The sequence below is a fragment of the Brassica napus genome, chromosome C3, assembly GCF_020379485.1.
Source record: "Brassica napus cultivar Da-Ae chromosome C3, Da-Ae, whole genome shotgun sequence".
Classification (NCBI taxonomy): domain Eukaryota; kingdom Viridiplantae; phylum Streptophyta; class Magnoliopsida; order Brassicales; family Brassicaceae; genus Brassica; species Brassica napus.
Genome location: NC_063446.1, coordinates 65,640,531 through 65,654,724, shown reverse-complemented (window position 1 = coordinate 65,654,724; position 14,194 = coordinate 65,640,531). Strand labels below are relative to the sequence as shown.

The following is a 14,194-nucleotide window of genomic DNA, read 5'->3' as shown; positions in this document are numbered from 1 at the left end:
TATCGTGCTTCTCTTGAAGTCTCAGTCCATTTTAAAAAGAACACTGACACCTATTATCCAATACACACTTTTAAAAAAGGTTATTTTCTCTACATCATCATAGCATTTCGCCATTCTGATTAGTGATTATGAATACAATCAATTAAGGTATACACGTTATTTATATTCAATATTTTTTTTTATTCAATATTTTACTTTCCTTTTTTGGGTCAAAATTCAATATTTTACTTCCCGTATGAGTTTTTATTGTCCAATCTGACATTGACGATTTTGTAAAGATTTTCTACATTCTATTATTTTATATAATTAATTCTACACTACTATATTTTTTAGTTATTTTTCAGCAGATCCCACCCCAGAGTTTCATGTCGTGCTCGCTAAAAGTCGTACGGTCCATTTTTAAAAGAACACATACACCATTTTTCCAATAGACACCTATCCCCTGTATATTAATTAGGAAGCATTTGAAAAATTAGAATCTTAATTTTGTATTAATTAAAAAAAAACTTCAAATCCTAGGTAGCACTCTAAATGCCTTCTAAATTCCATTTCAAACAATTCAAGAGCATCTAATATAAAGTATACTTTAATCTAATGGTGTCACATTGTTCCATAATTATATAACACTAGAGAACATTATATTAACCTAAAATATAAGAAGTGTGTATTCTTTCCTTAAATAAAAGCTACGGAATTACCTAATATGATTTACATATATATGGCAATTAATGATTATGAATAATAAAGATTTGATAACAATTTTTGCATCCTTCTTCATTTTTGTTTAAATTTATATTATTAAAAAAAATTAAACAATCACATTAACCATATAATAAAAAAAATTAAATTTGTTCTTATATGTTATATTTTGAATTTTTTAAAATGACTTTAAATTACAAAAAAGAGGAAACCTTATATTATATTTTTTTTTAAACGACTTTAAAATACAAAAATGAGTACACCTTATATGTTATATTTTTCTTATATATTAGAATTTTCTGATATGTTATATTTTGAAAAATTTTAAAACGACTTTAAATTACAAAAATGTAAGTTTTCCTTACGTAAACGACTAAAAACATTAAAATGACATGTATCAATTCGATGGTTGATTTGAAAGCTTTCAAACCATATTGAAGATAAAAGTCAAAATAATTTAACTGTGGAAACTATACTGTTCACTTTTTTCAAGAATGTGTTCGAGAGAAAAAATAAAGTTTTTATGTCATAATTTGTTTAATGTCCACTAGAGAACATTATATTAACCTAAAATATAAGAAATGTGTATTATTTCCTTAAATAAAAGCTACGGAATTACCTAATATGATTTACATATATATGACAATTAATGATTATTAATAATAAAGATTTGATAACAATTTTTGCATCCTTCTTCATTTTTGTTTAATTTTATATTATTAAAAAAATAAACAATCACATTAACCATATAACAAAAAAAAAATTAGATTTTTTCTTATATGTTATATTTTCAATTTTTTAAAATGATTTTAAATTACAAAAATGAGGAAACCTTATATGTTATATTTTTTTAAAAAACGACTTTAAAAAACAAAAATGAGGACACCTTATATGTTATATTTTTCTTATATGTTAGATTTTTTTGTATATGTTATATTTTGAATTTTTTAAAATGATTTTAAATTACAAAAATGTAAGTTTTCCTTAAGTATATGACTAAAAACATTAAAATGGCATGTATCAGTTCGATGGTTGATTTGAAAGCTTTCAAAACTATATGTAAGATAAAAGTAAAAATAATTCAACTCTGAAAACAATACTGTTCACTTTTTCAAGAATGTGTTCGAGGGAAAAAATAAGATTTTTATTTCATAATTTGTTTAATGTCCACTAGAGAACATTATATTAACTTAAAATATAAGAAGTGTGTATTCTTTCCCTAAATAAAAGCTACAAAATTACCTAATATGATTTACATATATATGGCAATTGATGATTGTGAATAATAAAGATTTGATAACAATTTTTGCATCCCTCTTCATTTTGTTTAATTTTATATTATTAAAAAAAACAATCACATTAACCCTATAATAAAAAAATTAATTTTTTTCTTATAAGTTATATTTTGAATTTTTTAAAATGACATTAAATTACAAAAATGAGGAAACCTTATATGTTAAATATTTTTTTTAAAACAACTTTAAAATACAAAAATGAGGACACCTTATATGTTATATTTTTCTTATATGTTATATTTTTATTATATGTTATATTTTGAATTTTTTAAAACGACTTTAAATTAAAAAAATGTAAATTTTCCTTAAGTATACGACTAAAAACATTAAAATGACATGTATCAATTCGATGGTTGATTTGAAAGCTTTCAAAACCATATGGAAGATAAAAGTTAAAATAATTCAACTGTGAAAACATTACTGTTCACTTTTTTCAAGAATGTGTTCGAGGAAAAAAATAAGGTTTTTATGTTATAATTTGTTTAATCCAATACGATCAACCCATGATGTATTAATTATAGTTTTGTTCCATCATTTTTAATAAAAACTGATCTGATCCATCGGAAAGAAATTATATAATAACAACAAAAAATATTGTATACATATAAATAAAATTATCAAATATATAAAAAAAAATTATCGATAATATATAGAAATAAACTCACCCTGCTCTTATCCTAGTTTATTAAAAAGTTATAATTATACTCCAGTACACACTTATAAACATTAGGTCTCACCACTCCTGGCTATATATACCCACAGAAAGGTGTTTTTCTTATCTTCATTTCAGAACAGATCCTCAAATCACCTCTCAGTCTTTATACAACCAAACTCTAATTCATTATTTGATTTTGTTGTTAGAAACATAATGGATACGTCAAGTGAGGCGACGGAGAGAGCCGATCTCCAACGACCGTTGGTGGAACAAAAGCCTCCATCGGACGTCGGACTCGAGAGCGTTTTAACGGAGAGTAGCCTTCCGTACCGGAAACGCGTGTATTTAGGCGCGTGTATAGAAATGAAATTACTTTTCCGGTTAGCACTTCCGGCGATACTTGTCTACATAGTCAACAGTGGAATGAGTATCTCTGCACGTATCTTCGCCGGACATCTCGGCGGTCAAGAACTCGCCGCCGCTTCCATCGGAAACAGCTGTTTCAGTCTCGTCTATGGCCTCATGGTAAGTTTACTTTTTTGTAGAGCGGTGGAGACATATTGGTATTATTATAGTTGATTTTTCTTTACTCGTAGTTCATGTTAAAGGTGGCATTTTCTCGCATCTTTAGGAGGTAACTAATAGAGTATTAACTACTCTTAAACATCGTTCACCGTGTTAATATTAATTTTGTAGAAGTAATCTTAGCTAGTTAAGTTTAACGATGCCTCCATTTGGTTTTTAAGGTCAGCATGTACACCTAACTAAGCTTTCCTTCCTTATATATTAGAAAAATTGATGTTTTAGTTTTTTAAAATCTTAAAAGACTATTTTGACATTTAAACTAATGCAACTTATTCTATAACTTAAATATAAACTAATAATTAAATATATGATTGATAAAATTTTATCGATAAACAAATAAAAATCTTCTTTATAAAAACAAAAATACAGTTTTAAACTAATTAAATTTTGAAAATGAATAGAATCTTATTAATACAGGTGAAAAATCAAAAATCTATGACATCATCACATATATTTTCTTTTACCATCTAATAATCTGAATTCATTTTCCAACAGATCTACTGAACTGATTTATTTATTAGTTTTCTTACCATTCAATGATTCTGCGCCACTTGGTTAAGGACTACAGACTGTGACAGTAGTTTACATATTACTCTTTTGGTTTCATAATAGTTTTTATAATAATTGATGTTTTAGAAAAAGTCTGTTGTTTCAAAATAAATGAAGTTTTTTTATTTATATTATTTTTATATTATTTTTAATATGTAACTAGTTAAATTTTGTAGTTATTTTTAATCAATTGAATGATTTCTAAATTATATTTGTAAAGTTATTTTCTCGGAAAAAAATAATTTTTTTAATTTTCATGCAATGAGTACTTATTTTTCTTCTACTATATTATGATTATCTACGATATATTTTCGTCCCCCGCAATGAATATATAAATCATACTATATAAATTTATTTGAGTTCAAGTTTTTTATTATTAATTTATTATTAATGCGTTGAAATATTGAATATCATTCTTAGTAAGGAAAACTGTGCACGTCATTTTTTTGTGGTTGATGTTTACGGTTTTGTCATTATGCTGAATGGTTGTTTGTTTGATAAAACCTTGTAAGCATATCTTAAACGAAATAATAAACTTATTTGATGTTAAGTACACTTATGGGAAATGTTCATAAATCATAAGTATTAAAAATCACCAATTAGTATTCCTTCATTTTCAAATTAGTTGTTATTATAAACTAAAATTTTGTTAAAATCACTACTATCAATATTCCTCCATTCAATTTGATAAAGAGAGAATACTATTTAAGTTATTGACATTGATATTAACAAAAAAAACTTAATAACTCAACATTCATTCTTTTAGCAATACACAAAAAAAGAGAAAAACAATTCTTAGGGATCGAAACTTCGCATATTTTTTGTAAAAAAAAAATGATTTTGGAGTAATATAGAGATTAATCTATTCTCTTTGCTAAAAAGAGAATAGTCTTTCACTTTTCTGTAAACGTGCAATGACGTTTTAGTTGTTTACTACAACCTTTTACGAATTAAAGTATGGTTTTGCTTGATCATCTGTGTCGTACAACATTTGTCGAGTAGCAGTCAAACACGTTTACTTTTCTTTATGTATTGTAGTGTATAACTGAGTTATTATTTGCCATGATTTAATAGTACTAGATATAAAAATTGTAACGAATGACCGATTTTAACCTTTTGACTCTTTTTTATTAATTTACCTTGTTTTACTTCTTTTACACAGTTAGGTATGGGAAGTGCAGTCGAGACTCTATGTGGACAAGCACACGGAGCTCACCGTTACGATATGCTTGGGATCTATCTCCAAAGAGCAACGATAGTCCTCGCTTTGGTTGGTTTACCCATGACACTACTATACACCTTCTCGTATCCGATTCTAGTCTTATTAGGTGAGCCCAAAACGGTATCGTATATGGGTTCCTTGTACATCGCGGGCCTGATCCCTCAGATCTTCGCTTACGCTGTTAACTTCACGGCCCAAAAATTCCTCCAGGCACAGAGCATAGTGACTCCTAGTGCGTACATCTCAGCTGCCGCTCTTCTCCTCCAGATCTCGCTAACGTATATCACTGTTTACGTAATGGGTTTGGGGCTTATGGGCATCGCTTATGTCTTGACTATATGTTGGTGGGTTATAGTTGGGGCCCAGACTTTGTATATTACGAAAAGTCAGAGGTTTAGACACACGTGGACTGGTCTTAGCTGGAGATCGTTCCAAGGTCTATGGAGTTTTTTCAAACTCTCTGCTGGTTCGGCTGTTATGATCTGTCTAGAAATGTGGTATTCCCAGATTCTGGTTCTTCTTGCTGGTTTGCTGAAAGATCCTGCTCTCTCTCTAGATTCCCTCTCCATCTGGTATGTCCCTTATTATCGCGGTTTTATCATATTTGTTTTCGTTGTTCGGATCGTTTTTGGTTCATTAAATCTTGACCATATTAATCCCCAAAAACAATTTGAAAACAAAGGAGAAAGATACGTGAATATCTTTTTAGTTTTGTGTATATCGAGCCTGTTTGTTTCTCCATCTGGATGGACCATCTGGATGAAGATGAGAGTTTTGTTTGTTTAGGCACTAAAAGTGCAACTCATTCAGATGGATCATCCGGATGACTTTTGGAAATTTAGGCTTAATTTTAAAGTTCATTCAGATGAACCAATTTGGATCATTTGAATGGAGATGGTTCATTCAAAATGGTATAATGTCTATTATACCCCTAATGTAATTCACAAATTACAAACCTAAACACAATATCATTTTTGTCACAAACAAAAACTGACAAAACTATAAAAACATTTTTTCCCGTGCTAAAAACTACTTTTTCACGCCAAAACCCCAAAACGCATTTTCCCGCTAAAATTGCAAAAAAAAAAATGTTTTCCCGTCAAAATTGCAAAAACGTGTTTTTCCGCAAAAACCGAAAACATGTTTTCATGCCAAAATCACAAAAAAATGTTTTCACGCCAACACCCCAAAATACATTTTTCCGTCAAAACACAAAAAACACGTTTTCCCGCCAAAGTCGCAAACCGTGTTTTCCCGCCAAAATTGCAAAAACGTGTTTTCCCTCCAAAACCGCAAAAACGCGTTTTCCCGCCAACACCGCAAAAACGCGTTTTCCCGCCAAAACCGCAAAAACGCATTTTCTCGCCAAAACGCGTTTTCCCGCCAAAACCGCAAAAACGCGTTTTCAGGCCAAAACCACAAAAACGCATTTTTCCGCCAAAACCACAAAAACGCGTTTTTCCGCCAAAACCGCAAAAACGCGTTTTCCCGCCAAAACCGCAAAAACGCGTTTTCCCGCCAAAACCGCAAAAACGCGTTTTCCCGCCAAAACCGCAAAAACGCGTTTTCCCGCCAAAACCGCAAAAACGCGTTTTCCCGCCAAAACCGCAAAAACGCGTTTTCCCGCCAAAACCGCAAAAACGCGTTTTCCCGCCAAAACCGCAAAAACGCGTTTTCCCGCCAAAACCGCAAAAACGCGTTTTCCCGCCAAAACCGCAAAAATGTGTTTTCCTCTAAAAACGCAAAAAATGTGTTTTCCCGCCAAAAACGTGTTTTTCCGCCAAAAGCGTGTTTTCCCGACAAAACCGCAAAAACGTGTTTTCCCGCCAAAACCGCAAAAACTTCTTTTCTCGCCAAAATCGCAAAAATGTGTTTTCCCGCTAAAATCGCAAAAACGTGGTTCCCTCCATAACTGCAAAAACTTGTTTTCTCGCTAAAAACGTGTTTTCCAGCTAAAACCGCAAAAACCGCAAAAACTTGTTTTCTCGGCAAAACCAAAAATTTGTATTTTCCCGCCAAAATCGAAAAATATTGTTTTCCCGCCAGAACCGAAAAATCTTGTTTTCCACCAAACATAAAAAATGTGTTCTCGCTAAAACCGAAAAAACTTGTTTTCCCGCCCAAACCGCAAAAAGAAAACTCGTTAATTTTGAAATAATTCTAATGTAAATATATTAAGCTAAATAATTAAATTTAATATAGTTAAAATTAATATTAAACATATGATTAAATCAACACAATGATATTTTGGTAATTTCTTTACTAAACTCATTTGAATGGAAATGAAAATAATGAAACAAACATAAAATCCATTTAGATGATTCATCTAGATGAGCTATGTGGATGGATAAACAAACAATCACAAAAATCTGAATGGATCATTTGAATAGATCATACAAATGAATCATTTGGATGGAGATGGCAAATGGTGAAACAAACAGCCCCATCATGGAAACTTCCCTGCCTAATGATCTGATAGAGATTTTATTTATTTAGAAATGATGTGAGAAGTGTATATTTAACACAAACATTTATAAATATTGCTGAAACTTCAATTTAAACATAATTTGTAATTAAGTAAACTTTTTTGTTTAACATTTTTTTTTCTTTTTGCAGTATGTCAATTTCAGCATTATCCTTCATGGTATCCGTAGGCTTCAATGCAGCTGCAAGGTTAGTATTTATATTAATTATTTTTTTGCATAAAATTATAAGATATTCATTTGCATAAATATATTTTTCAAAAATATTTGGTTTCAGTAAAATAAATATATTAATATGCATAATAATTGGTTAAATTAACTCATACAAATATAATATAGAAATGATTTATACGGCAATATCAAATAATAATAATTTATTTATCATATAATATTGATTTATTTATCATGATACAATACAATATGAAAATGTCACACATACAAATAACTAAAACCATTAAACAACTATAAATATTTGACATTACAAATTGTATAAACATCTATACTTATTTTAAAATAATAACCGCAGTTCAAATTCTAGTATATATTTTATTTTCACAGTTCTAATCATTAAGCAACATGGCAGAAACTAAATTATTAATTTAAAAAAAAAACTATATATGATAGTGTACGGACAAGTAATGAGCTTGGAGCAGCAAATCCGAAATCGGCATTGTTCTCTACATGGACGGCTACTGTAGTTTCCTTCATAATCTCCGTCGCGGAAGCCCTGGCGGTCATGGCGGCACGTGATTACATCAGCTACATTTTTACGTCGGACCCTGAGGTGGCTAAAGCTGTCTCTGACCTCTGCCCTTTCCTCGCCGTCACCGTCATCCTCAACGGAATCCAGCCAGTCTTGTCCGGTACATTCATGCAACTAAGTTTTAAACCAAAAAAAAAAAAAAAAAAACTAAGTTGTAGTTAAAAACCGGAGAAAACCAGTGTACGTTAACCGAATCGGTCTAAATAATTTTCGGTTCGGTATTTGTTTGCAGGAGTGGCTGTGGGATGTGGATGGCAAGCATTCGTGGCATATGTGAATGTTGGTTGTTACTATATAGTTGGTATTCCTGTTGGCTGTATTCTCGGCTTCACTTTCAACTTTCAGGCCAAGGTTTGTTAAAATTCTGTATAATGTATGCTTTATTATTTATGTTTATAAATAAAATGTGAAAATGATGATAGGGAATATGGACCGGGATGATTGGAGGTACCCTCATGCAAACTCTCATCTTGCTTTACGTCACGTATCGAACTGATTGGGACAAAGAGGTTAGTGTTACATGATATCAAGTCACATCTTATTGATTCTGAACCAATTTTTATAAGTTAGTTTTGATTTGGGTGTATCAAAATTATTAATATTATTATTCTGTAATTATTCAGGTGGAAAAAGCTAGAAAGCGATTGGATATGTGGGACGATAAGAAGGAACCTCTTCAAAATTAAAGAGTAATGGATTAATGAAAAAAGAGAGTAAATTATATTTAGAGGTAGCTAGCATTGAAATTTAATAATGCGATATAATACTTACCGATTAGTTTTACGAAATGCAGGTATTAATACTGTGGAGTGGAAAACAAAATAGGAAAAATAAGTGTTGTCTTCGGAGGTGTTTTTTTTGAAAAGAAGATGCTTCTTTTTATTATTCCAACAGATGTGGTTCGAAAAAAAAACAACTATTCCACCAGATTATTTTTTGTTTCCTTGGAAAATTTTTGTGGCTACATCTGATGGATGGATTACTCATTCTAATTAAGTAGTATTCTTTAAATGACATTATTATTTTTGATGACATATTTGATTATTTATCCTTGAATACATATATATATATATACATATATATATTTGTTGTAATACTTATTGGAGAGTTCAAAGAATTGGATATATTATTGCTCAGAAGAAACAAAATTGCTTAAGAAATCATAAGTTAAATAATACTGTAGATTGATATTAAAATATATAGGAATATAATTGTTTTAAAGGCAACTTACCAAAGTTAGAATAAAATCCTTTAAAAGGATATATTCATACTATCACTTGCTTAACCTTAGATATATGGTCTTTTCGTATATTATGATTGTATTGGACTTTTGTTTGATAACGCAAACTTGGGGAGGATTGAACAGATATCATAATGATGTCAATCATACTAAATCAGTGGATTTCGTAACTAAATGAGAACTTTTGCTTTATACTTTGAGATCTAGAGTACTAGAGTGTACGCATTTTGAAGAGATTAGTATAATCATTCAGAGGTATTTAACCTTTGTTACTCACAAAATTATTGGTTCTCTGGGTATCTCCATCTCTATTCCATTTTTTTTCTCTAAAATGGAGTAAAAGTGAATATGGAGTAAGAAATGCTCCAATCCAATTTCATATCTCACTCCATAATGAAATTTAATCCATAAATGGAGTAATCTATTTTTTGTTTGTTCATCACTCTATTATGGAGTGAGAAATGAAGTAAGTTAGAGCAATTTTACTCTATTTTAGAGGAAAAAATGAAGTTTTACGTTGGAGATACTCTTGTACGCCATCACTGCAAACAAGTATATACTTAGTATTGAAATCTTGAGCTATGTACTTTCCATTCTAACAATGGTATGTATTTTCACAATCTTTCTTTTGTTTGGCATTTAACCAAACACCTTCTGCGCATTCAATAAAACCTTAAAGGACAAAAACTTAATTTTCTAATTATGCATCCCTATCAACCCAATCACAATATTTCATTTAACTTTCAGTAACATACTTACGAATCTAGACCAGCTAATATCTTTTCAAGACATGTTTGATTAAAAAAGTTCATATGTATCAGATAGATCGAGTATGCCTTTTCTTCACAAAAGTGCTGAATCTGATCCAAAATAGATTTTATAATGCAACTGGGTAGAAGTGTGCTAAAAGTTGATGAGCTTTTGATAATCCGTAGATCAAACATCTAATCTCTGAGCTTTGATACCACGTTCAAGATCTCAAAATAAGAGTAAATTATTACTCTGAAGAGCTCCATTCAAATGCAGAAAAAAACACAAATTACTTATTAAAAGATCATCAAAATGAAAATAATTGTAGATTTGGTACTACTCAGAGAATATTTAATATAACCTTTGAGACCACGTTAAAGATACCATGACAACTCCCTAAAGTTATAATAACTCGCAAAAATTATAATATCTCTCCTGTGAGAGCACCACGTCACTAAGTCGTTCGACGATTGGACGACACGTGTCCTGATTTATTTAAACGCTGCACATCATTTTCTCGCTAGTTTCGTGGGCTACGTTTATGTGTTGTGTTTTGGGCTGTGTATGGCCCGTTAGAACAGAAGTCCTAAGTAACCCTAATTTGACTCCAGAGAAAAACGAGTGTCTTCTTCCCTGTACGTGCTACGCCGATCAGATGCATTCCACTTCTTCTCATCGACTGAAACGGTCCGTGATCAATTCCATTAGTTCACTCCCCCACTATTTCGTCTTCAATGCTTCGTTTTGATCTGAAAGACGATTGTTGTTGGGTATAAATATGTGTGAGTGTTTCTCCCTTTATCTCATCTTATCTTGCATCTCTTAAATCTCATACTAACTGATCGTGTTATGGATGCTTCTTTGTTTGTCGACATTTTTTTTTTGATTCAGCGAGCCTCTTACTGTTTGTTCAACATTTTTTTTTTCTTCATTTCCTGCGAGTCCCTTACTGTTTGTTCATCGACATTTTTTTGAATTGGCGAGCCTCTTACTGTTTGTTCATGAATTTTTTTTTTCTTGGATCTTCTTCCTCTTTGTTGATTATGAGATGTTTGATGGTTGAAGAGGCTAACCATCTTCAAAATAATTTGGCTGCAGAGAAGATACGCCGTGGTGGTGACCTACGGGTGAACCTTTCCTGTTTGTTCATCAAAATATTTATTTTTTTGCTTGGATCTTTTCCTGTTTGTAGAGATAGGTTTTTGATTCTGCTTTTATCTGTCACCCAGTATTGTAGTCATTCTGCTACTAAACATGTGTGAGTTTAGTAATATATGTGGTCTGACGGGAGATGGCGTTCTTAGTTTTATTGTGCTGTTTTATTGTGGCAGGTGGAGGGATCATAAATTCCACAAGAAATGATTGCTATACTGCAAAGAGTCGTGGAAGATAGTTCACCTGTTCTTTTAACTACAAGGTTGAAGCAGAGGAAAGAAGAACCAATTTGCGTCTGAGAGAGGAACAAGATGCTGCTTACAGGGCTTCTCTTGAAGCCGATCAAGTAAGTTTGAGTTCCTGGTGTTTACAAGATCCGTTGTGATTAGTCTAATGGCCAAATTTGGGGGGTCTTTTTTTGTGTTGATTAGGCACGGGAGAGCCAGAGACAGGAAGAGGAGGAGCGGTTAGAGAGGGAAGCTGCAGAGGTAGAGACGAAACGAAAATAAGAAGAGGAGGCTCAGGAGAGAGCCAAGCGTGAAGCTGCAGAGACAGAAACTGATAGAGTGAGAATGAGACCAGGGAAAGCACTTGCTCTTGGAGACGATCCTGAGAAAGTATCTGATGTTGCACAACTAAGTTCTCCTCCTTTTCTTCGCCATTCATTACTTTCTATGTTTTGCTTTTGTTGGGTATTTATGGTAAACGTGGACTGTTTATTTGCCGTGACAATGTAGGTTTTGGTAAGGTTCCCAAATGGAGAAAGAAAAGGGAGGAGGTTTGAAAGCATACCAAGATACAGACACTGTATGACTGCGTTAATTCACTTGGAGTGCTTGAAACAGAAGAGTATAACTTAATCACAAACTTTCCAAGAACAGTGTAAGGAAGAGACAAAGAGTCAATGTCACTGAAAGATGCAGGTTTGCATCCTCAGGCAAGTCTGTTCATTGAGATACATTAAGTCTCAGATTCTTCTGTTTCTTTCTCCTTAAGCCATTTTTTTCAGTTTTTTTTCATCTCTTTTTAAATAATTAGTAGTGTAGCTTCAGTGATCCGATGAATAAGATAACATATATATACACATATTTTCAGAAGTTGTGTCACATGTTTGATATATTTATTTCTTAAAATGAGGTCTCGCATTGTACCTTTTTTCTTCGTGTCATATTGAAAACATCAAGATCAGTCTTTGTTTCTAGCTGCAACAAATAATTCTTTAGCTGATAAATTTCTGGGGATCAAAAATGTGTTATATATTTTGAACCGGAAGAAAAATGTATGAAAAAGTACAATTGACTAACATTTTAAAAAAGGTCAAAAATAAAAATATTGATGACAATATAAAATAATTATATATTGGTGGTAAGCAAACTAAATGATTTCTAACAATGATAATATAATAAATAGTAAAAATTGTAAGAGAAAATAGTAAGAATAATATAATATAAAAATGATTTTTTGGATTAGTCAAAACTTAATTACATCATTAATCATGATAAAATAAGTACTATAATAAGTTCGGACATTTTTTTGCTATCTCAACAAACGGAAAAAGAAAACATGATATATCAGTGTAAATTTTTAAAATTTATAATAAAATTCACATTTTTAACATTTGGATATTGAACCATATGTATTAACAATACAGCAAATGCTCCATAAATAATCTTTATAGCTAACAATACATCATATATTTATGGTTGTTTGTTATCTTTTTGGTTTAACCTAAACTTTGGTAGTAAAAAAAAAACAAATTACATAATTTATTATTTTCAAATTTTTGTTAATGTGGGTTTGAGGAAACATAAAAAAATCAACATGAATATATTTTTCTCAAAGATGATAATACATGAATATATAATCTAACGATTTGTAAATATTAAACAATAATAACTAATATCAAATTTTTATGCTACTTGCCTATTTTTCTTAAAAAGATAAAAATTGGATTTTCATTTTCAATTTTTTAAATTATATAATTTGAGAACAAATGTATTTAGAATCCATTAAATTCAAGAAAAGCAAATGTTGTGAACAAATTGAAATATTTATATTTTGATGAATTGTTTAAATATAGTAACAAATGTACAATTTCAAAAAAAAAAGAAGTAAAATTTATAGTAAAAATATTGAAATTTATAATAAAATAAACTAAAATTTTCATTAAAATTTAGATATGTTTGTATTATTGTTTAATTTGCTTATAATAAAATAAACGTTCATTTGCATACCCGCCCGTACCCTAGTACTATATATAGTTGCCCACCCGTAGTAAATTAATGAGTATTTGTAAATTAAATTGAACAACGGACCGAAACAATTTCTTATTCTTAAAAACTAATAATACTTTTCTTTTTTGTCAAAAAAAACTAATAATACTATATATAGTTGCCCACTCGTAGTAAATTAAATTGAACAACAGACCAAACAATTTCTTATTCTTAAAAACTAGGATTACTTTAGTTAGGTTTTAAGCAGCGCTACACCACACTATACATTATACAGTATACCAAATCCCAGATCCCAAATCCCAAATCCCAAATCGAAATCCTGAGCTATGGATTCTTAAGATCCTTTCGTAATTATATTAACCAGAAATAGCTTATTAATTTATGGAAATAAGGACTAAGGATAATTTCGTCCATCGAAAAAATATATTTCTTGGAAGGTTATCTCATACAACGTGAAAATTATTTTGTATTATCTGACAAGTTGATCAACAGCTCAACCACAGTCTTTCTTTTAACTTGTTAATTTTGGTCCGTCGTCAGTGTGCCACCTACGACTTTCTCGAA

At 30.6% G+C, this 14,194-nt stretch overlaps 1 protein-coding gene across 1 annotated transcript; it reads left to right on the top strand.

Moving 5' to 3' along the window:
* Positions 1–2,754: 2,754 nt before the first annotated feature.
* On the top strand, positions 2,755–9,285 carry LOC106389938 (protein DETOXIFICATION 39). Its single transcript, XM_048751424.1, has 8 exons — positions 2,755–3,174; positions 4,946–5,577; positions 7,622–7,678; positions 8,113–8,351; positions 8,484–8,602; positions 8,674–8,760; positions 8,875–8,940; positions 9,045–9,285. Exons 1-7 carry the CDS (start codon positions 2,863–2,865, stop codon positions 8,935–8,937), a joined length of 1,509 nt encoding a protein of 502 aa, XP_048607381.1. The 5' UTR covers positions 2,755–2,862; the 3' UTR covers positions 8,938–8,940; positions 9,045–9,285.
* The last annotated feature ends 4,909 nt before the right edge of the window (positions 9,286–14,194 follow it).

What these genes read in the sequence shown, in the direction of transcription:
- LOC106389938 (XM_048751424.1), top strand. Translation starts at nt 2,863, where the DNA reads ATGGATACGTCAAGTGAGGCGACGGAGAGAGCCGATCTCCAACGACCG. An exon ending in GTCTCGTCTATGGCCTCATG is followed by an intron (nt 3,175 to 4,945) that starts GTAAGTTTACTT and finishes TCTTTTACACAG; the next exon opens with TTAGGTATGGGAAGTGCAGT. An exon ending in GAACTGATTGGGACAAAGAG is followed by an intron (nt 8,761 to 8,874) that starts GTTAGTGTTACA and finishes GTAATTATTCAG; the next exon opens with GTGGAAAAAGCTAGAAAGCG.